Source organism: Mytilus edulis, chromosome 9 (assembly GCF_963676685.1).
Source record: "Mytilus edulis chromosome 9, xbMytEdul2.2, whole genome shotgun sequence".
Lineage (NCBI taxonomy): Eukaryota > Metazoa > Mollusca > Bivalvia > Mytilida > Mytilidae > Mytilus > Mytilus edulis.
In genome coordinates, this window is record NC_092352.1 from 14722346 (window position 1) to 14748113 (window position 25768).

Consider the following 25768-nt stretch of genomic DNA (forward strand, 5'->3'; position numbering starts at 1 on the left):
ACTGGTTTTGAATGTCTTGCTTGACTGATGACAGAAGTAAACAGTAAAACACAATGTTCAAGGTCAATCAATGACGCACCAATACATTTTGTACTTTCTATGGTACATAACACAATTACAACTTACATAGTTCTTACATTGGGGTTGTATAAATCAAATGAACCAATCCAAGACTACAGCCAAAGCATGATGGCTTGGACACCAACAAATCTATGGTAACAAAATGTTATACTTGAAACAATAATTTAGAAAAGAACTATTTTTATTTTTACTTTACAATTTTTTTGAGATTTTATTAAGGAATTCCAATCTTTGATAATGCTTAATATTTGATTGTCTACATAACATGCTGCTGACTGCAAAAAGGGAAAACATAAGAAATTTGGTGAAAATTATCACAAATTCAATTGCAATTTTCTTTCTTACCAAAATCACAAAAAAAACCAACAAAATCATAAATATTCACAACACTAAAAATGGTATAACTCTCTATACAAAGTATGAGTACATTCTCCTAAAAAAATGTCTAATTATAACAAGGTACAGGATATTTTGTATAGTTTTGTATGAAAACATGAGTCTTTGCCTCCCTTCAACAATCTTTCCCCCACAGTTATCAATATCAACTATAAATGTAAATTAGTCAAACCCAATGATATTATTATTTTCTGTCAGTTTAATTATATAGAAACACATTGAACGAACAAAATTAAAAGGAATCCCATTAAGTTAATCCTTACTGCATGGAAAGTGTATTAAACAAAGCATATTGATGATATATGTTGATAGAGACTATCATTATAAGAAAGCCTCTAAAACTATTACAAGAAAGTCCATATATAGATAGCCTGAATTTTTACATGTGAACATGATATGAAAAATTTACAATACAAGGGAATTGCACTTCTAAAAACAACTTGAAAAAGGTCTTGAATATACATAGAATGCACTAATCACAGAAGTTGTACATGTACTATGGAAGTTTCTGTGCTTAAACCAAAATCCAATAAAATGAAAGTGAGAATAAATATTTTGTGATAATTTTTCAATTTGCAAAGTCTGTATCGTTTTATAAAAAATAAAACGATACAGACTTTGCAAATTGAAAAATTATCACAAAATATTTATTGATGATAAATTGTACAACAGTAAAATGTTATAAATTAGTGACAAGTATTAGAAAAAAAACTTAAAAATGAAACATTATGTTTTCTAGCATTATTTCAAACTGAATTTCCAATTGTGCAATTTGTAATTAATTACTTACAATGAAACAATACAACTTGGTGTCTTTTAAAGCCTATTATGTACTATGGGTTATACTCATTGTTGAAGGCCATATAAATGTTAGCTTTTATGTCATTTGGGGCAGAGTTGTCTCATTGGTAATCATACCACATTGTTTTTTATTTATATTAAGAAATCTAGCTTATATATCTCAACAGATTTTTATCATTGGAGGTACCAATATTTTCTGTTCTCACAATTATGCAATTCTGACCTTTATTATGAAACTATTTGTACATAGAAAACAAACTCTGATAGTATCATACAAATCGTCTTTAAAATTATTAAAGGCATTAGTAGTTTTCTTCTTGGAAGTCAAAATAAAATTCATATAATTTAATTCGCCTTCAAACAATTCTTAGGACTATGGGTAATGTTACTGTCCATACATCTTAATTAAATTAATGTTAGACCATTGGCTGCTTTATTATTGTTGAGGACAACACTAACCGATCAGAATGTTTTGGAAATAATACAATGTATTACTTGGATTCTGAAACTGCAAATTATCAAACTGCTTAACAAAATATATAACATGTGCCTTTTACATATTTATCAATTCCCTGAATTTTACAATTTGATTTTCAAGAAGGCACTCTTGTGGTAATAATTTAATATGTTTCTCAGTCACTAAATACCATTATGTGACTGAAAAGAAGGCTGATCCTCAACATCGTTCCAATATTTCAATACATTAAAGCTAACAAAGTAGAAGTTTCAAAAGTGTCAATCTAAAATATACTGTAATAAAATATAAATGAGGAAAATGTGACTGGTATCTCTCATACTTTATAATCATAATTACATAAAGCATCAGAATGAATAATGTTGATCACGTTACAGAAAATGAAATGAAAAAAAATGTAATTACATTAAAAAGAATTGGTATGGAATGCAAGTACTTTATCGAAAATTGTGAGAAGACAAAAACTAGTTTACTATAATATACAATGCACACTCCTTAATGCTTTCAAAGGTGATATAAACAAAAGAATTAAATGTAACTATGTTAAAAAATAACTAAACAGTTTCTAACTGAACTAACTTGAATACAAACTTTGAAACTTAACAAAAAAATATATTTTATTTAAATCATAAAACAATAAATTTCAATATTTAGCACTAAATCTTTTTCATTTGATTAAATTTGTCAAGAAATGTAAATGGCACACACTGTGATAACTACAAACAGATTGCAAGAGTTCTTACTTAAAATAACTGTACAAATATATTAAATGAATCAACTGGCAGTCCCTGTATATATCTATGACAGAATTTACACTACAAATGTCATGGCCTATGTAGTTACTTTAGACGTTCCTGTATATATCCATGACAGAAAATATGCTACAAAGGTCATGGCCTATGTAGTAACCTTTAAATATTTTCTGTTGTATAATTATAACTTTTTTAAATAATTCTAGCCATTTCTTTTTTTAATTTCTTTCTTTGGACATAATACAGGGATAAACAGTTGTATTGATATTTCTTAGAATAAGTTTTTCATTATAATTTAAATACTTTGTTCAAGAACAATTCTTAGAAACTAATCTGCTAGAGAGAAAATACACATGTAGCTTGGAAATTCTCCCCCTTCATTTTTTAATAAAGGTTTATCAAATAATAAATAATCTTGCAAGTTAACTAAATAAGACTCTTAACAACCTTAAACACTGTATAATCAATAATAATTGGATGCAATTTTGCCATTTCTATACAAAATACCACTTTCACATTTTCTTGTAATAATCACAATTGGCTCAAATTGCAAAATATAAAGTTTTTAAATATCTAACATGAATTTGAAGATCCTAGACACACCTATATTACAACCGGTATCCGCCAACACTTAAAGATCGTGAAATCTGTGTGTGACATATAGGACAGTTCATTGCTTTGGACGAACATGTATCACATAACACTCGATGACTACACGGTAGGGGGGAACTACTTTTCATCTTGTCCTGACATAAAGCACACCGGACACTCTGCTGATAAAGGATCATCTAAAATCATAAATATATACATTCAAACTGAGAACTACTGTAGGAAAATAAAACAATGTATTTAATATTAAACTACATTGTGTAAGAATCCATTAAATGGTGAATTGTTTTTTTCATGTCATACCCTTTCAAGCCTTTAATTTATTTTCATGGTTTTGTAACTTTTAAGGTGTATTCATATCAGAGAAGACCATAGTTTGAAAAATTTGTGACGGTTTATATCCAAATTATTTATAGATTCACGAAAGTTCTGTAAATAAATCATTCAAAAAAATAAGTTTTTTACAGCATTTCATATATTTTTTTGTATTTGTGGTTGCCACTTTAAATGGCAGTTATCGTGATAAAGATTTGTATATCAAACATTTTTTACCCCCATTAGCTAGCTTTATTTGTCTTGACAGGAATTTCTTATTGAATTTCATATATTTATTTTATCACTATATGTTCTTTTTACAGGAATGCAAGCTATTCAAGTAAGTAGGCAGGTAAATTAGACATTTATTTAAACAGCAAGGTTTTTTTTCTCCATTACATTTTGGTAAGCACAGTAAGATAACTTTTTCCTTTTAAACAAGACCATTTCTTACTTATAAAAAATGTTTATTAACATAAAAACATCCCATTTCAATTCAGATCTCACAAGCTCCTTTAAATTTTTGTAGGCTGAGAGACAAACTGAGTTTTGAATTCAATCTAATGATTCTTAAGCTATAGACAAATGTCTAGGTTGTGTTCATTTTATTAATGAGTTCCACATGTTGACCAGAGGTTGATTGGCATAAATGATATCATTGAAAAATCTTAAACAATCGGTTCTTATTGTGACATATTGATATATTGTGATATAGGAAATGTACAGAGAATTTGAAGGCTGACAATACACTACCTTTTCCATTCTTTCCAAATCCATTTTAAGTTGCTGTTGTACTTGTCTCATCTGTGTCAGAGATAAGGAATCCAACTCATTTATACGTGTTAAACACCTGATACTGTTACTGCTCACTATCTCCAGCTGTTGTTGAATAAGTTTACATCTTTGTATTGCCTGCAAATAAAAATGTGTAAAGATTAAAAAGCTAAAACATACCTAGGGGCCAGTTGAAGGACACCTCCGGGTGAGGGAATTTCTCACTACATTGAAGACCTGTTGGTGACCTTCTGCTGTTATTTTTTTCTATGGTCGGGTTGTTGTCTCTTTGGCACATTTCCCATTTCCATTCTCAATTTTACTATTCATAAATTTAGATTTAAATTTTAATGTTTAATTTTGTATTTTGACAATTTTAATGTTAAAACATATAGAATTTGACCTTATTTTAATCCATATGTATACAACCTGTGATGAGACTGCAGTTGGAGATCTTTTTAGCACGTGTTCAGTATGTTTAGATATTGAAAAGAATTTAATCTAACGAGGTAAAACAATGTTCGTTGGCATCAATGAAAGATTAAGCTTGCAAAAAAATATCATTCTCAAACAGGTATAACAATGATTTACACAACAGTTTATCCTTGGTATATATAGCAGGCTTATACTAATAAACCTTCAACGGAAGCATTTGTAAAATCAAATATGCAAAGAGAATTGTGTTATGTTAAATAATGCACTCTCAAAAGAATAATTTGATGTCTACATGTAAGCTTTGTCAAGTTTCTTTGGTACAGACCAATTGTAAAGCTTTGGAGTAAAAATATAAATTACCTCATCTCTCTGTTTTATTGCATGATTTTTTTCATCATCAGAATTCCTGGTCTTTCTCATAGATTCTTCTGCTTCTTTCTTCCAAGCTTCACAAGCCTAAAATCAAATTATACTAACAATTCATACAAGTATATAAATGCATTTAATATCTTTCTAAGGTAGATAGGGTTTCTTCCTCCATCTAGGATTTAGAAATCCCAGAAAACAAGGTGTAGATCTTTAATAGAATGTGCAAATTTTGAGACTAGGAAATTCATGTGTAATAAAGTTCATCTAAAGAAAATAACATGTTTTATCATATTTATGGTTGTATTTTACAAAAAACAGAAAACTTTTCTTTGATTATTTTTTTCCAATTTTACCACATTAGGGGAGGCAACTCAGATGCAAGGGCAGATAATTCAGATAACGGTACTTTTACAATAGAATGTGTTAGGAATTTACATATTTTATTATGTAGCAAGAAAACAGGTCCAGTGACCCCATTTTTTTCTTTTTCTTAACTGAAAGCTATCTTCTCATAAGTTATCTCAAAATTCTATGGTGTAGTTTACGCTTTATTGCAGAAAATTGGGTTTTCCATGCATAATCTATACAAAATCTGTCAATTTTGAACACTGTGTAGCGTGAAAATAAGCCCTGTGACCTATTCTTTATATTTTTTTTTTTAAAAGCATGATATTTACTACATTTTGGCAAAATATTAAAAAAATTCTATCGATTATAATTTAGACACCCCTTAATTCTAAGTTTTTTAAAAAGTATATTTGCTTGTGCAATCATATGTTCAGAAACGGTAGACAGACTGTTGTCTCAATTTTTTTTAATTTTAATTTTTTTTATTTTGTAACTTCTCCTATATATGCTATGTTATAAGTCTTTGAATGTATACATTCATATGCATTTTAAGTGTGTTATTTTGAGTTCAAGCATCACTTTTTGGTCATACAGTTATGATAGATGTTCTTGTATGGTTGCAATCTTGATTGTTGGCTGTTTTTTAATGTTTCAGACATTTTACCCATATCTCTTTGAGTCTAATTCATGGCAGATTAATAGATACTATCAAACTTACACATTTAGCTTGTAAATAAGCATGTTCCCAGTGATCAACTTTAGCTTTGTGTGTTGCCGACTCTTCTCTAAGCTTGTGTAATTCAGCAGCAGGGGTACTATTTGATATACTAGAAGAATAAAGAGGCGAGTGAGGTCCAAGAGGTCCACTTCTCGGAGACATTGAATTCACATCTGAATGTAACGTAGAATATTTACTGTTGTTATAATTTAATAAAGATGATATCTGAAAAAGAAGTAGAAATTATAATCTCAATCATCTAATCAAAGCATCATCAGTGCTGTGAGCCAGCCAAAAAGAAAGTATAAATTATTAATCCTCAATTATCAAGTCAAAGCATTGCAAGTGCTGTGAGCCAGCCAATCTGACTTGAACATTCATTCAGGCATATTGTTACATTTAAAAAGTCATTTCTGTATAAATGTTTTGTTCAAAGCAATAAATAGAAGCTCTTCCTTCAATTACTGAAAGGGATATACACTGTACCTGCCATTGGATAAGATTTCAATTGATCTTAACCAGCAGGTAAGAAAACTTTTGTGGATGGTTGTCAATCATACACCATCATGACCATATTCTCATTTTAAAATCGTAAATGTCAAATGTTTTTTTATTTTGTCAAATGTTCAGACATGTCTACCAGAATATTTTCATAATTCTTTTACATTGCATATATTTATATATACTATACCTGAAATTTTTTCAATATAAGTAGTTACAATATCTTCAAGTATATTTTGTAATTAAAATGTATGAGATTTGAATACAAATGCTGTAGATACATACATGATCATCATTCTTTTGTTGATTTGTCAACAGCTGATGAGGAAAGCTGCCAAAAGGAGAGGGTGGAGACTGTGAAAGACTTCCTACACTACCCCGCGGTAGGCCTCCTGGTATACCAATGGGTAAAGATGAGTTTCCACAACCATAACCTACAATACAATAAATTGTCATAATTTTTTATTTCATTTTTTTTCCCATGTTATCTGATAATAAATTGACATGAAAAAATCAATAATTGCATAAAAATTTGTGGCTGCATTTTATCTTGGGGACAAACAATTTCATAGTTGAGGAATTTATTATCTGATCTTAATCAAATAACTGTTTAAGATTTACATCACATTGCAAAGATGACTCATTTCAATATCTTAATTATTAAAATACTAATTACATCAACAAAAGCACCACAAACTCTGCAATTCCCCCTATATTCTAATATTTTTTTTATTATGCAGTTAGATGAACTTATCTTCTGACCTTAATATGAATAAATTCATCAAATGCAGAGTTCCAAGTTTCATCTAGTATTGTAGGAAATTATTGAATTCACAAACAATATACAATTTAATGCCCGTTAACAGAGACAATAACGAAGTATGTGTGTATATATCAATTAGGTTTTACCCTTATTTTGTAACATATTTCAACATTTGTACATTTATCAAATAATTTTACCTGAGGAGATACCAGCACTAATAGAACTGCTTAATGAATTTGTATCGTCACGATCTAATTCTTTGTCTAAACTATTCAAATCAATATCATCTAAACATAGATCTTCTAATGCATGGCCTATAAAATAAACAAAATTGTGTTCCACATTGTAATAATTTCTTGTGTTTAATTCGGAGTTTAGTATGATGTCCATTATCACTGTACTAGTATACATTTTTTTAAGGGGCCAGCTGAAGGACGCCTCCAGGCGCGGGAGTTTCTCGCTACATTGAAGACCCATTGGTGGCCTTCGGCTGTTGTCTTCTCTATAGTCAGATTGTTGTCCCTTTGACACATTCCCCATTTCCTTTTTAAATTTTATATATCATGGGTCAAAATACTGAAATGTCTCACTTTCCCTACTAATTACAATTGCATTCTGTGTTAAAAGTCTTTAAGATTGAGGTCTTACTATCTTAAATTCACCAATGATCCATGAAATTAAAGTCAAGGTCAAATATACCTGACTGATATCTACATTTTACAATCAATCTAATAACTCTATTTCATCAATTAAAATATCTTGTGTTCAAAGCAATATTCAGATACATAATTTTATTCTTTTCTTTTCTATACATTGTATTTTTTTAAACCAATACAGGGTTCTCACTAGGAGTTTTTCATAGTGAGTCCTGGCCTCCTGGGACTCATCACTTTTAGAAATGGTGAGTCTCAATAGATTTTGATGAGTCCAGGATGCATGTAATTTTATGATATACAGCAACAATTAACAAATTACTGGGTCCTCAATATGGACAGGCACAAACTCTCCCCTTACATGGGACAGTGTACAGTATGTGCATAATCGCAGATATTAAATATTAAAAAATTTAATTAGACATAATTTTTGAAAGTGGCAGGATTGGATAGTGAAAACTTTAGGGTGCAAACATTATTCAATACTTGAGATTTTTTTACATCGACTTCCTGTTTAGTTTCTTGTCAAAACAATGGCTCAAAACAATGTCGAATCATAAATTTTCTAGGCAAAACGATGTTTCTGGGATTCCGGGATTCAATCAGGACGCGTCCCAGGGACTCAGGGGTTTCTAAAATGATGCGTCCAGGACGTGTATACGTGTCTAAACAAGAACCCTGCTAATATATCATTGTTTATGCAACAGTTATAAATAACCCATATTCACCTATAACTGATCCTACTGTATCCGCTGGTGGGTAAAAGGCTGGTGCTAATGGAGACATATTTGATGAGGACATTCCCGTAACACTTGCATATGAAGATGTATTAACTGCACAATTGACTGCACTGACTAATATTAAATTCTGTTTCCGTTTTGCCTTTTCTACAGTGTCTATTGTATGGTCACCATCTATAGCTGCTAATTGTTGTTTTAATCTAAACTGCTACAGAAAGAAATTAGACACATTATTCAGTATTACATATTATATATTAAAAGCATGAAATTGTTATAACTTTTCTTTTCATGTTGTCAATGTTGTTAAGATAAAAAATAGAAAACTCTACAACGATTTATTTTCACAGATACTTTATTTCATGTTAAGTACTTTTAAGCTGTTAACTTTCAATATTTTGAAATTCGTCTTGGTGTGTTTTCTTAGGAAAGAATCAGATGTGAAGAAATATTGTAATTCATGAGCAAAAGGAGGTGAAATTTAGTTTCCCCAATATTTTTTGAAGTCTCTCTAGGGTATGATAGCAAATCTTGACAGATTTGATGTATACAAGTTTTTGTCTTCTGTCACTGACTATGATACTCTGGATGTATTATAGGGTTATTGCATGAATATTGGGGAATATTGTCCAGAGTAGAATTTTATATTGCACGAGCTTGCGAGTGCAATATATGTTCTACGAGGGACAATATTCCCCAATATTCATGCAATAACCCTTTTATTGTATAGCAATATAATATTTAAAAGTAAAAATTGGTTTAAACTAAGATTTTGTCGTTAATGAGGTCATGAATTTTGAAGATTTATTGCACTAGTGCAATATTAGAATTTATTGCACGCTAACTTTGGTTACTTTCTGTGGGAAATATTATATTGCTATACAATAAAAGACTTTACTGCTTACCTGTGAATCTTCTCTCTCTGACCCAGGTGCTCTTGGATAAAATCCTAGTCCTAGTCCAGAATCTGATGTTATGCTGCTTGATGTACTACTAGATCTACCTTTACCTATAGGTTCAGGTAATGGACTACTTGTATGGCTAGGTATACTGCTTGATATACTACTGTTATTCTGTAAATCAAAGGAGTAACTTCGATAAGTTCCTAAAATGGCCATTTCTGGCTAAAATTTGAAATTATGATTAATTTACCAAAGCAAAATAGATCAAATCATCAAGCTACATAAATTTCTGAAGAAACAGTTTTTGAGAAAATGCACAAATTTAACCATATAACATGTTTTTCTTGATGATGTCAATAAAAGCACAAATCACCAAAACAAAACGTCTTTCCCACATTTCATGTTGGAATGAGGAAAATCTCAAATCCAATTACTTTGCCAAATGTATTTAATGATACAATTTTTATCATTGACATTTAAATTGATAGATTTTAACTTACACAATTATATGGTACACTATTAGCTCTTTCCTTTCCAATAGGATCTGGAAACTTCCACTGGCTTGAACCATTGAGATCCTATAAATAATTAAATATTCTTCAGTGTGCATTATGTTACTTCTGTTTAAAGGGATAATTCGCGATTTTTCACTTTTCATCTTATTATGTTCATAATACCATAAAAAAACATATTCACCAAGTTTTATTTCGATATGAAAAGTAATAAAGAAGAAAATTGGGAATTATTAATTTTATTTTATCAAACTTCCTGACTTATGTGACGTAGTTTAAGTCTTTGAGCATGCCGGGAGTGAAATTAATCTCATTTAAGTCTTGTTCGTTAACCATCTAATAACGCTATTTAAAGCGCATCGACGACTTTTGGTGTAGCTATTAACCAGGCATGGGGTAATCGTAATCAGCTGTAATCGATTACATTTTGCAGTGTAATCCTATGTAATCAGTAATCATGCCGTTTCTGATTACAAGTCATCATAATGTAATCGATTACATGGCAAAAAACAGGTGTAATCATGATTACTTTTAGATTACTTTAAGATTACATTCATAAGATTACTTGATGATTACAAATCTTGTATAAATATGACAATAGTTTTGGATAGACAAGATGAAAATAAGAAAATGTAAAGCTTGAATGAAAAATCATGAAACTAGTAATCACAATGATGGGACCTTGTTTAATGTGATCATCTATATAACAAATTTGTTTCACCTAGTGTTTTATTTTGTTTTAACAGTTTACAAAAAGAAATTTACTGTCCAATATTTCTTTGTGAAATTTAGCTCTTTTGATACAAGAATATGCCTTGAAGGCATTTGTTTATCTGGATTGAAGGGCGCATTACGTTTGCGCGCATTTGGGGATTAAAATATTTTACGTTTGCGCGCAGCTTTTGATTACATTTGCGCGCATTCATTTTACAGGTAAATTCAGGTAAAATTTAAATTGAATTACAATTGACTATATATATTTTTCATTTTCATAATAAACATGACTATCAATTATTAATTTTGAAAATATTTCTTAATTCAAATTGTAATTTGTTCATATAAAATTGTAAAACAAATTTTAAAGTGAGCATTATAAACTCCGTAGTAAAGCTTAAGACATACATGTAACTTCATTGCGAATGTTTCAGAATAAAAAGTGTTTCAATGAATAGTGATCGTTTTTAAAATTAGTAAATAATTTAAGTTATTTTTTTAAAGTTACACCAAGGCACAAACATGGAGTTTCGGCATGTAACAACATGTGAAGTAATGAATTTATCAATTATACCTTTACCTTTTTTAAGATTAGCTATGTTTAAGCATTTTAACAATTTTATCTGTATAGATTTCTAGGATTTAGTGCTTGTGCAAAATAAAACAGAATTATCTTGCTCGAAATCCCATTTCCACCTCATCGTTGGTGAGCAGGGTAAATAATTGAACAAATTATAAATAAATAAGTATTATTACCTGTATTTTACCTGGGTTTACCTGTCAAAAAAATGCGCGCAATTGTAATCAAAAGCTGCGCGCAAACGTAATGATTTATGCGCGCAAATGTAGTGGTAATGCGCGCAAACGTAATGCACCGGGATTGAAAACTTCTGATATTAACTCCAATTTCATATTAGTTTACCCAATATTTTTACCAAAATACATTGAAATTCAAATGCAGAAAACATTTAGTTCCTATTTGACTTTGATTGTCAGCATAAATATATATAAGCCCACTTAATTCAAAACGGAAGTTAAAACCAGGTTTCGTTTATTGACAAAATTTAATGAATTTTATTTTCTATAAATTTGTGTATAATATGTGCTTTCTTATTTTTATTCTTTATTAACTTTATTAGCCTTAAGGCTCACCTGTATAAACAAGTACATTTTGTACATGTACAGTGTATACATATGGCATAAATATTGCAAACAATATGCATAGTAAACAATAGGTGACATCAGAAGTTTCATTAATACAATAAACTGTTGCTTAATATAAAGAGAAATGAATAATTTTTCCTTAGTTACAAAACTGTTTTGTGTTTTCACCTGACAATAATTCTATTAATTTCAATCAGATCAAGTATTAAAACTTTTCAAACAAATAATGACAATCAACCACTTTTAACTTTACTGACAATAATTATTAAGACAATAAAATTTTAATACCCAAGCCCACCCATTGTTTGTTTAAAAAAATGGAAGTAGTGATTAACACCTGTAAAAACATTAGTGGATGTGTCAATTATGTCCCAACAGACAATAAAACTATACTTAATTAATTTTTCCTTATTTTTAGTTTTTTTGTTAATTAGGCAGTTGGTTACAATTTGTAGTTAAAAATAAAACTACATCTTTTATATAGAGAAAGGACACTTGTCTATAGCTATTTTATCAAATTACACATGTTACACTGTAACTGTAACTATCTTGTCTATAAATTCTTTTAAAAGATGAATAAATTAAGGCTTTTAAAAAAAATCACCAAAATAAGCGGATAAAAAGTTATACAAAAACTTTGATATAGCAATATACAATGTAATCATAAGTAATCTAAAGTAATCATGATTACAATAAAGAAAAGTAATCTAATGTAATCGATTACATATGAAATAGGGTGTAATTGTAATGTAATCGATTACATTTTATTACCAAAGTAATTGTAATTTAATCGATTACATTTTAAAGTAATCGACCCCATCCCTGCTATTAACCAACGAAAAGTAAGTGATAGCCATGCAACTTTTTAAATTAGATTGTAGGATTCATGTGTGGATTTTTTATACGAATTCTAGTAATTAAAGTAAATAATACAATAGAACATTTTTATGATTTTTTTTCTTCAAATACTTTAAACAAACATATGAAACTGACACGATCGATAGTGTATTAAACAAGAATGTGTCCTCAGTACACGAATGCCCCACTCGCACTATTATTTTCTATGTTTAGTGGACCGTGAAATTGGGGTAAAATCTCTAATTTGGCATTAAAATTAGAAAGATCATATCATAGGGAACATGTGAACCAAGTTTGAAGTTGATTGGACTTCAACTTCATCAAAAACTACCTCGACCAAAAACTTTAACCTGAAGCGGGACAGACGGACGGACGGACGAACGAACGGACGGACAGACCAGAAAACATAATGCCCCTCTACTATCGTAGGTGGGGCATAAAAATACATGTTTGTATTCTGAACTTTTTGCTTCATTCCAGAAAACATTGTCACTTGCTTGTACTGTGGAATTTAAATGTGTATTAATTTGTGACACTTAGTGAATGTTGAATGCGTAGTTAAACTCAAGGTAATTAAAAGATTAGTATTATGTAATTCTAATCTTTTGATCTTCATTCAGTGACACCTAGGCGTCACGGTTCAGAATTTCAGGTGTGAACAACATTTCGTATGAATGATATACGGGAGTCAGTTATAGTTTTAGACACAGAAATGTAAGAAAAAGAATAAAATGAATTTACGGGAGAAATAAGGTCGCACAATAACTGGATAGCTGTTGTATATTTTTATATATTTTGCATAAGCTCACTTTTAAATGAATTATGACTTCTGATTAGTTTTGTAACGATAAAATACTGAATTATTTTAATTGAATAAATTTATAAATAAAAATAGCCTTCTAAACACGATTGTATGAACTAAAAATTGTACTTTTTTAAATTAAAATCGCCAACCTTTAATATTTCAAACAGATTGCAATTATATAATTTAGTCCATCCAAAGCGATCTTTATTTACCTATTTAAGAATTAATGTTCTCATCAAAATATTTTAAATCTCACAACGCATGAATACTTCAGCTATTTGAAAAAAAGATGATTTAAAAAATTGACAGGAAATTTAAGGATCCTCTTGGAATGGAATCGAAAAATTACGAATAGATATTCTTTTCAGGTGTGAAAAACGTCAACCAAAATTATTCATAATCGGGAGCGTCCTATTAAAATAGTCTTCTTCTCACAACGAATAATACTTTAGCTATTTGACCAACGATGTTTTAAAAAAAAAAGACAACGAATTTAATGTCATCTTAATTTCCCTATTTTTGAATGTAAATATAGTCTGTTCAACTGGCAAGAATACCCCTAAAGCGGACAAGCAGTTTACTCTTTAAATTGTTGTCATTGAATATCAAGAAAGAAAATAAATCCCGAAATCAATTTGAAACTTTAATACTCAAAAGATTTCCTAGAAAATATTCACATCCCTTGGGGTTTATTAGTGTACGTCCAGTTGCTTATGTTTTACATGAATGTCGGAACAATTGTGATGATGTCGAATTTCTTCCTTTATATATAAATTTGTGATTTTACTATGTTCATAACTTCGATGAACCGAAGCAGGTTATTATATCGACTTGTATTTAAATCAAATTGGTCCTCTTCTTCTTCTTCTTCTTTTGGTATACAATAGTCTATCGAATTCGATTATTACATACTGTTGGCATACGTGGACTAGTCTATTTACAAAACTGTTACCCCAATTTACACAAAATGTATGTTTCTTTCTTATGTTCAATGTATACATGTATATATTTTAAATTGCGATATAGCTCCGTAACTTTCTATCCAGGCGTAGAAACGAATCGTCGACAAGTGCGTACATTTTTTTTTAAATCAATTTTTCTGATATGTTCCAATCTGTCCTTTACTATTGACAACGAGTATATATTACATTTCCCCAAATTAAACCTTGGAAAAAAAATGTAAATAGATTTTTATTTCATCAAATCTTTCTTTTTTTTTTATTATTTATATTTTAATAAATAATATTCTTTACACCAGTAATGTGATTTATAAACAAGCGTATGAGTTTAGTAATGACTAGTATATCATATCACTTTCGGACACTCAAGACAGAGATGTATATTATACATCTGATAGTTCAAAATGGAGAGTTTTAAGTTACCAGCCGTGTAATACCTACAGAAGTGAAATGATGCATGAACTTGCAAGCCCGACAGGAAATCGCTTGAATACCTGGACGTGTCACCTCACACCCCTCACAATACCTTTGGGAGTAATACCTTTAGTCATGCTGGTGATCAGACGAGGGAAGATCCGAATTTATTTGAATAAAATTTATTACTTTAAAGAATTATACGATTTACGAAAACAGTTTTCACGGAACACTTATTTATGATTTAAACTTTGACTTTTTAACTAATTCCAATATTAACAGATTAAAAATTACAGACTATGGTTATTTAAAAAAAAATAAGAACATTTTCCGTATAAAGTTAGTTTGTCAGACAAAACAACCGTACGATTGACAAGATATTGACACGTAATTACGACTACATCAGTTACTGTAGTTTTGGTCCTTTGTGGTTTATAGACACATCATGATTTTTAATCGGGGAAGACGACAAAATGGCGGAACGCAGAGAATTGATACTCTAAATTTAAAATCGATGGTGATCTCTTATCTAGCGGAATAAAACTTTAATATCTATAAATTTGAGCATTTCTATACAGAATGGACATAATATCAATTTTTGATTTTTTTGCGAAGTTTCCCTTTAATTCAATCCCATGTCAAATATTATTCAATGTCAATTTGTGTTTACTTCAAAGTTATTTTTTGTCATTTCATGTTGCTAAGAAGATGATCAACAATTCTTGAAAAAAATTATGAACTTCAGTCTTCAGTCCAGTAAGTCCACACATTAACTGGACCGAATGTCTGCTAATGCATTGAAGATCTTTGGAATAACTGACAGTTACAGGATTTTTTAATTGAATTTTACCAGAGCTATAGATATATATACATACATAAGAAATATGAATATTAATGATGAAATAAGTTTATTTCACAATTAACACTAAGTACACTTACCACTTTTTGATTAATTTGATTTCCCTCTGAGATAACACCATTACTACTTGTTGTTACTATGGTAATTGGGTTAATATTACTAATGGTAGGGGGAGGTAACACTGTCGAGACAAATTCAGCCAATGAATTCTCATTACTTGAACCTACATCTCTAGCTGTTGTTATTTCATCTGAAAATAAAAATATTATGAAAATTAATTACTTAATCCAAGCAAAAGGTTAATTTGTAAAAGCAAAGAATACCACAATAATACAACTTAAATTCATTATTATAATACTGTAAATTCAGAAATTATTGCGAGGTTTTTATCATTGCAAAAATTGCGATAGAGTTTTAAACTCAATAATTTAAACTCGCATTTTAAAATGTTTTATATGAATTAAGCAGGATTTCCCCCCAAAATAGTAAAAATTAAAATCGCATTGATGTCTAAAATGACAAAATTGCAATAATAAATGCACGCAATAATTTTTGAATTTACAATATTCATATGCATTAAAACAAAAGTAAGGAAATTAATTTAACTGTGAGCTATAATTTGCTCATTAATGATTTCTCTGCAGTATTTCAGTAAACAGAAAATTGATAAGGGGTGGGTGTGATAATATTGTATTAGAAAAAGAATGTGACCAAGGACTTGAATCCCTGGCTCAATCTTGGAAATTTTCCAAGTTTAAAAAGAACACAACTCTTAAGTGGTAAATGACTCCTTGCCACAATTATAACTTTGTATGCGTGCTGGGTTTCTCAGCATTGTGTTTGAGTTTCATAATAGTTGGATCAGATAAACATAAGTTATAGTGCACAAGTTAGAAAGGGACATAACTAAAACCAGGTGCTCCGCAGGGCGCAGCTTTATACGACCGCAGAGGTCGAACCCTGAACAGTTGGGGCAAGTATGGACAAAACATTCAAGCATGATACAGCTCTGAATTTGGATTGTGATCAAATTTTTGACATTACATGGGTTTTTTTTACACAAAACAAATGCCAAGATTTTACAAATCAATTAAAGATTTCTTCTTCAAACTTTTTAAATCTAAAATTAAATAGTTGACACAGCATAGGTTTCTGACACAGAATGAATGTGGTCTAATGAACTTAAAAGGTTTTTTTTGCCTTTGAGCAAATCACTATGCTGTTGAATATTAATCCTCTCAAAAAAATGTTTGAAGAAATTTTCTTTTTATTTATGAAATCTGAAATGAGAAAAATTTAACCCCCCCCCCCTTTTTTTCACATCCCCGTTTCCCTTTTTCAAAACTGATATCAATTCAAATTTCTAATGGAGTTTGCAACAATAACTACTCATTTAAATACATCATAAAATATTAAGATGTAAAAAAACTGCTTGTTATCACTGAATGGTAAAGATTATTTAAATTTATCAGTTGGTAGTAAAAAGTGTATATACATTGTATATTGTATATAACAAAGATTTAAGTTGATTCTGGACAAAGAAAGATAACTCCAATTAAAAAAAATTCTTGCTATTGCACAAATAGGATATTTCTTGCTTACTATTCTGGACAAAGAAAGATAACTCTAATTAAAAAAAAAATTTCTATTTCACAATATTGTGCAATTAGATATTTCTTGCCATTGCACAATACTGTGCAATTGAAAAGACTTGCTATTGCACAATACTTAATATAATAATTTTAGATCCTGATTTGGACCAACTTGAAAACTGGGCCCATAATCAAAAATCTAAGTACATGTTTAGATTCAGCATATCAAAGAGGCCCAAGAATTCAATTTTTGTTAAAATCAAACTTAGTTTAATTTTGGACCCTTTGGACTTTAATGTAGAATTTGAAATTTGAAAACAGGACCAAAAATGAAGAATCTACATACACAGTTAGATTTGGCATATCAAAGAACCCCAAGGATTCAATTTTTGATGAAATCAAACAAAGTTTAATTTTGGACCCTTTGGACCTTAATGTAGACCAATTTGAAAACTGGACCAAAAAAACTTCAATAATCAAGAATCTAAGTACATTTTTAGATTCAACATATCAAAAAACCCAACCGATTCATTTTTTGTCAAAATCAAACTAAGTTTAATTTTGGACCCTTTGGACCTTAATGTAGACCAATTTGAAAACGGGACCAAAAGTTGAGAATCTACATATACAGTTAGATTCGGCATATCAAAGAACCCCAATTATTCAATTTTGATGAAATCAAACAAAGTTTAATTTTGGACCCTTTGGGCCCCTTTTTCCTAAACTGTTGGGACCAAAACTCCCAAAATCAATACCAACCTTCCTTTTATGGTCATAAGCCTTGTGTTTAAATTTCATAGATTTGTATTTACTTATACTAACATTATAGTGCGAAAACCAAGAAAAATGCTTATTTGGGTCCCTTTTTGGCCCCTAATTCCTAATCTGTTGGGTCCTAAACTCCCAAAATAAATACCAACCTTCCTTTTGTGGTCATAAACATTGTGTTTAAATTTCATAGATTTCCATTTACTTAACCTAAGGTTATTGTGCAAAAACCAAGAAAAATGCTTATTTGGGCCCTTTATTGGCCCCTTATTCCTAAACTATTGAAACCAAAACTCCCAAAATCAATCCCAATCTTTCTTTTGTGGTCATAAACCTTGTGTCAAAATTTCATAGATTTCTATTAACTTAAACTAAAGTTATGGTGCGAAAACCAAGAAAATGCTTATTTGGGCCCTTTTTGGCCCCTTATTCCTAAAATGTTGGGACCAAAACTCCCAAAATCAATACCAACCTTCCTTTTATGGTCATAAACCTTGTGTTAAAATTTCATAGATTTCTATTCACTTTTACTAAAGTTAGAGTGCGAAAACTAAAAGTATTCGGACGGCGGACGACGACGACGACGACGACGACGACGACGACGACGACGACGACGACGACGACGACGACGACGACGCAGACGCCAACGTGATAGCAATATACGACGAAAATTTTTTCAAAATTTGCGGTCGTATAAAAACAGTTGATGACATAAAGTCAAAATCTAAACTAAGATTGTGTGTTGTGATTTTTAGAATTGTGTTTGAATTTTTATAAAATTTGCATGAAAAGAGCAGAAACTATTTTTTTTTGCCATTAATATCCAAATTAAAAACTCAAAACAGTGTGTGAGGGAATGAAAGTGGATGGACTTAAGGTTGGTCAAGGTTAATGGCCCCTATTGCCTTTGGGAGATGGGCATAAACAAATCTTTATATGCCCAAAAATAAAGGTAAATCAGTATTTGAGCATCAGTTGAAGAGTATATTTGATTTTATCACAATGATACATACTCAGAATGCAAGCGATGGAAATGAACATATACAAATAGTCACAAGTTCTATACGAAATAAATACAATGAATGGTTTTGACTAAATATTTTTTTCAAGTTTTATAACTTAATTTCTCCTTCTCCCTATAAATCATCACTTTGTGTATCAAGTTATAGCAAATTAAAAGCAAACAATCCCCTCATAAACTAATGCCCTTATTCACCTAAATTGTTTACATTGTTTTCAGTATGTTACATAATGTTAATTTACAATTTAAATGCATAGCTTGGCAATTATTTGATTAACTGGCTTCCTTGAGAACTTTATTGCATGTAAACATGTGTTCAGGTAAACAATTTCCCTTGAATTTTATCCTAGCAGTATAGCCATTTTTAATTTTCTCAGGTCTAGGACGCCGATAGTCACAAAGGGGATCACTTTTTTTTATCCACTTCACCCATCTGAGAGACACATGTATGTTTATGACAGACTGGGGCAAAATATATTTTTTTAATTGCATAGTTCTTTAAAATTGTCAATAGTTAGAAAATGCTTTATTTTCCAGCATGTAATTACAAGTTTTGGATTGAATGACCCACTAGATACAAGTTCAATTTATTCCCAATTTACACTTACTTATAATCAATAGTAAATTAAAGATTGCTAATAATTGAATCGTATGTACTTGAAAGGTCATCATAACCATTATAAATCTACTTCCTGAATAAACAATAAAGTCACATATAAATAATAATAACAGTATGACCATTAATTCTACATTTCATAAAATCATGTTCCAAGCGATTGCAACGTATGTCAGACAAAGCCTTTTTATGCCAGAGCTATATGACAATAATACATAATGACTTCAAAACAATGAAATGAGAATAAAATATTGAAAGTGACATTTTCTGGCCTGGTCTTATTTGCTTTCATCAATTCAGTCTATATTGCGAAGGAACTGATGCATTTAACATAAAAATAAGAAGATGTGGTATAATTGCAGGAAACTCTCCACCCTGGACCAATTGACATAAAAATTTACAGCTATAGTTCACCGTACAATCTTCAACAATGAGCAAAACACATACCATATAGTGAGCTGTAAAATGTAAAATAATTCAAATAAGAAAACTAACAGCCTGAACGATGTACATTTTTTGGGGGTACCAAAAATGAAAGCCTTAAAGGCATACATACATTTGTATCTGTACTTACTTTCAACATGGGCAAAGGCACAGAAGGGTCCTCTAGGGCAGTGGTTAGTTTGTACCATGTCATTACATTTTGTTGATTTATAAATCTGAAATAGACATGTTAGACTTAGTATTCTTGTACACTCATGTACAATGTACACTGTGGCTAAAATATGACTTGCTTTTCAGTCTGTCGATGGTTGTGGGTAATAAATTGCAATAATTTCTAATAAAACCTTTGGTATCTTCTTAGGTATTAAGTTTATTAACTATAATTGGTTACTTTAAGGCATATATTCAAATTTGTATAGACAAGAATGTTACAGTAAGTTCTAAATTTATAACATGAGTATGAGCTTTTCCTTCAGAAACATTCAAGGGTCAGGTCCTTAGAAATGGTTATTTCTGTAAAACTCGGCACAAGTTATTGAATATGTTTTTAAATCTGATGTATTGTAAATGTGGCTTTATTAATTTCCAAGAAACAATGCCTATTCAAATCAAATGATGAAAATTCTATGGCGAATACTGCATTTTGATTGTTGAACTCATAGTTTTTGTTTTTTCACAGAGCAAATTTAAGAAACAAGATTTTACCTCTGGGTGAAACTGTTGTTCTGTACGTGTATGACAGTAAGCACAGTTATCTCCATTTTCACACTGTGTTGGATCACTCCAATCATCTCCATGTTTAACATTAGGGCAAGGTGTAGACCTGCAAAACAATTAATTATAATTTCTTATATACAATGATACAGTCTCTGATATACATGTACTAGTATGGATTAATTATATTTCCCAATTATAACCAGTGATTTGCTGTTGTTGCAAAATGTTGTCTATTCAGATCAATAAAACATTTGTAAGGCTGTTTTTGCTGATTATATGATTTTCTTTGTATAAACTTTTACTGTAATCTCAACATAAATAGACACATGCAAACATGAAATACTGGTAACTATAATTTTATAATTTGTATTAGTGTATTTTCGTTGTGAAAATTCCCACTGAAGTTACATGTAGTTTAAATTTAAACTGCCTCAGTCTCAAGATCATCAATTGATCAAATATAAATTGATCCTTGGAAATGTCATCTTGAGGTTTTAACACCACTCAGAATTATACAATAAATCAATTTTCAAGTTCATTTTCACAGCAAACATTTCTTAATTTTTTTAACAAATTCTATTTGAATTTCACCAGTAAGTTGAGAAAAACATAATTGCGCCAATATATACATGATATGTATATATACCTATTTTTTTTTCTAGTTGCAAAAGAAAGTTTTTAAGTCAAGACCAAATACATCATGAAAAGATTTTCAAAATTTTACCACAGGTTTCACTGATCTAACCAAACCACAAAGCATAACCAAAATAAACAGCTGCACCATGATACGCCTGTCGCTTTCAATAACTTCTCAATGTCATATCAGTAATTCTTGAAAAAATTACAAATACAAACCATGCATAAAAGTTTCATGATATTACCAATGTTATTTCAACTGATTGGGCAGAGCTTTTGTTTTAATTTGCACAAGAACAGTCTATTTGAATATCAGTGTTACCAAACGCATATGCAAAAGAACTAAGTATATGATAAGAACCAATAACTGGACACTTCATTGATGAGTTTATCCCAAAACACCTGTCTATAGATGGACTGGTCTTAAATAAGGGACCATCACTCATAAACCCTGCCAAGTCAAGTGAAATAAAATCACATAATACCAAAAACGTAAAATCTAAAATTGATAAAAATCAAAAGGTAGCTTATGTCAATAGATATAAACAATTCAACAAAGTTTCTTGACGATTGGTGAGTGTTTTGGGAAAATCCCCCTCATCAAATGAAAAAAAAACAAAAAAAACTTGCGAACTTAAAATTGAAAATTATCAAAAACGAATGGGAGCTTACATCAATAGATATTAACAATTCAACAAAGTTTCATACATTTATGAGTTAATGTGACATGTTGATGATGGAAAGACAGGCAATGGTATACCATAACATGTCCTGTAAACGGGCATATAAATAATCCTCATTTAAAAAATGTTGGTTTGTTTCTGAATAGCACCATACTATATAATAAGACATTAACTTAGAGATCATACTGCTATCAATGCTTACAAAGTGATACCCCAAGCCCTAAAATTTGGTTTATTATATAGGGAATCACTGAAGCATGACAGGAGCCCCTGCCCCCTCCTTATGAAAAGTTCTGGATCAGACACTGTTCTTGGTGATTCAAAATGTACAATTGGGAATTTGTATAGAAAGACAAGTGGTGAAATGTCATCCAAATAATCAGAAAAATAAACTAACTGAAAACAGTTAAGATGCAGATCTGTAATGTCCCCTCAAGCTGGCAAAGTATAACCAGAAGCTCCGCAGGGCACAGCTTTATACGACTGCAGAGGTTGAACCCTGAACGGTTGGAGCAAGTATGGACACAACATTCAAGCTGGATTTAGCTCTAAATTTGGATTGTGATTAAATAGTTGACACAGCATAGGTTTCTGACACAGAAATGAATATGGTCTAATGAATACAAAATTTTTTTTTGCCTTTGAGCAATTCACTATGCTGTTGAATATTAATCCTCTCAAAAAAATGTTTGAAGAAATTTTCTTTTTATTTATGAAATCTGAAATGAGAAAAATTTAACACCCCCCCCCCCCTCCCCTCTCCCATTTTTTTTCTCATCCCCCTTTCCCTTTTTCCAAAACTGATCTCAATTCAAATTTCTAATGGAGTTTGCAACAATAACTACTCATTTAAATACATCATAAAATATTAAAATGTAAAATAAAGTGCTTGTTATCACTGAATGGTAAAGATTGTTTTAATTTATCAGTTGGTAGTAACAGTGAATATACATTGTATATATGTTGTGTACAAGTTATCATTTTGTACAAAAATATTGTACAAATTATAATTTGTACAAAACGTGCCTGTACAAATTACAATTTGTACAAAATTTGACAAAAATTCACTTATAACTTGTACAACAGTTTTAAATACGAATTTTGGTGAAAAATGCAATTATTAACACGATATATTGTATAAAACAATGATTTAAGTTGATTCAACTACTATTCTGGTCAAAGAAAGATAACTCCAATTGAAAACTGGGCCAATAATCAAAAATCTAAGTACATTTTTAGATTCAGCATATCAAAGAACCCCAAGGATTCAATTTTTGTTAAAATCAAACTAAGTTTAATTTTGGACCCTTTGGACCTTAAATAAGACCAATATGAACCAGGTGCTCCGCAGGGCGCAGCTTTATACGACCGCAGAGGTCGAACCCTGAACAGTTGGGGCAAGTATGGACAAAACATTCAAGCATGATACAGCTCTGAATTTGGATTGTGATCAAATTTTTGACATTACATGGTTTTTTTTTACACAAAACAAATGCCAAGATTTTACAAATCAATTAAAGATTTCTTCTTCAAACTTTTTAAATCTAAAATTAAATAGTTGACACAGCATAGGTTTCTGACACAGAATGAATGTGGTCTAATGAACTTAAAAGGTTTTTTTTGCCTTTGAGCAATTCACTATGCTGTTGAATATTAATCCTCTCAAAAAAATGTTTGAAGAAATTTTTTTATTTATGAAATCTGAAATGAGAAAAATTTAACCCCCCCCTTTTTTTCACATCCCCGTTTCCCTTTTTCAAAACTGATATCAATTCAAATTTCTAATGGAGTTTGCAACAATAACTACTCATTTAAATACATCATAAAATATTAAGATGTAAAAAAACTGCTTGTTATCACTGAATGGTAAAGATTATTTAAATTTATCAGTTGGTAGTAAAAAGTGTATATACATTGTATATTGTATATAACAAAGATTTAAGTTGATTCTGGACAAAGAAAGATAACTCCAATTAAAAAAAATTCTTGCTATTGCACAATATTGTGCAATAGGATATTTCTTGCTTACTATTCTGGACAAAGAAAGATAACTCTAATTAAAAAAAAAATTGCTATTTCACAATATTGTGCAATTAGATATTTCTTGCCATTGCACAATACTGTGCAATTGAAAAGACTTGCTATTGCACAATACTTAATATAATAATTTTAGATCCTGATTTGGACCAACTTGAAAACTGGGCCCATAATCAAAAATCTAAGTACATGTTTAGATTCAGCATATCAAAGAGGCCCAAGAATTCAATTTTTGTTAAAATAAAACTTAGTTTAATTTTGGACCCTTTGGACTTTAATGTAGAATTTGAAATTTGAAAACAGGACAAAAAATGAAGAATCTACTTACACAGTTAGATTTGGCATATCAAAGAACCCCAAGGATTCAATTTTTGATGAAATCAAACAAAGTTTAATTTTGGACCCTTTGGACCTTAATGTAGACCAATTTGAAAACTGGACCAAAAAACTTCAATAATCAAGAATCTAAGTACATTTTTAGATTCAACATATCAAAAGAACCCAACCGATTCATTTTTTGTCAAAATCAAACTAAGTTTAATTTTGGACCCTTTGGACCTTAATGTAGACCAATTTGAAAACGGGACCAAAAGTTGAGAATCTACATATACAGTTAGATTCGGCATATCAAAGAACCCCAATTATTCAATTTTGATGAAATCAAACAAAGTTTAATTTTGGACCCTTTGGGCCCCTTTTTCCTAAACTGTTGGGACCAAAACTCCCAAAATCAATACCAACCTTCCTTTTATGGTCATAAGCCTTGTGTTTAAATTTCATAGATTTGTATTTACTTATACTAACGTTATGGTGCGAAAACCAAGAAAAATGCTTATTTGGGTCCCTTTTTGGCCCCTAATTCCTAAACTGTTGGGTCCTAAACTCCCAAAATCAATACCAACCTTCCTTTTGTGGTCATAAACATTGTGTTTAAATTTCATAGATTTCTATTTACTTAACCTAAGGTTATTGTGCAAAAACCAAGAAAAATGCTTATTTGGGCCCTTTATTGGCCCCTTATTCCTAAACTATTGAAACCAAAACTCCCAAAATCAATCCCAATCTTTCTTTTGTGGTCATAAACCTTGTGTCAAAATTTCATAGATTTCTATTAACTTAAACTAAAGTTATGGTGCGAAAACCAAGAAAATGCTTATTTGGGCCCTTTTTGGCCCCTAATTCCTAAAATGTTGTGACCAAAACTCCCAAAATCAATACCAACCTTCCTTTTATGGTCATAAACCTTGTGTTAAAATTTCATAGATTTCTATTCACTTTTACTACAGTTAGAGTGCGAAAACTAAAAGTATTCGGACGCCGGACGACGACGACAACGACGA

General features: G+C 30.3%; 1 protein-coding gene across 7 annotated transcripts in view; it reads right to left on the minus strand.

The window, feature by feature from the left end:
• Nucleotides 1-1078: 1078 nt before the first annotated feature.
• LOC139489550 (putative E3 ubiquitin-protein ligase UNKL) overlaps nucleotides 1079-25768 on the minus strand; it is a 31972-nt gene continuing 7282 nt past the window's right edge. For 2 of the 7 annotated variants that reach the window (XM_071276078.1, XM_071276081.1), the window contains 12 exons: nucleotides 21061-21178; nucleotides 20486-20570; nucleotides 15995-16164; nucleotides 10130-10207; nucleotides 9633-9800; nucleotides 8719-8935; nucleotides 7535-7651; nucleotides 6860-7008; nucleotides 6074-6298; nucleotides 4999-5094; nucleotides 4183-4341; nucleotides 1079-3293 (listed from right to left, as the gene is read on the minus strand). In XM_071276078.1, coding sequence (XP_071132179.1) covers nucleotides 3114-3293; nucleotides 4183-4341; nucleotides 4999-5094; nucleotides 6074-6298; nucleotides 6860-7008; nucleotides 7535-7651; nucleotides 8719-8935; nucleotides 9633-9800; nucleotides 10130-10207; nucleotides 15995-16164; nucleotides 20486-20570; nucleotides 21061-21178 — 1762 coding nt within the window. In that variant the 3' untranslated portion in view covers nucleotides 1079-3113. Of the gene's footprint in view, nucleotides 3294-4182; nucleotides 4342-4998; nucleotides 5095-6073; nucleotides 6299-6859; nucleotides 7009-7534; nucleotides 7652-8718; nucleotides 8939-9632; nucleotides 9852-10129; nucleotides 10208-15994; nucleotides 16165-20485; nucleotides 20571-21060; nucleotides 21179-25768 lie in introns of all 7 variants that reach the window. The other 5 variants (XM_071276077.1, XM_071276080.1, XM_071276075.1 and 2 more) reach the window with 3 other exon arrangements.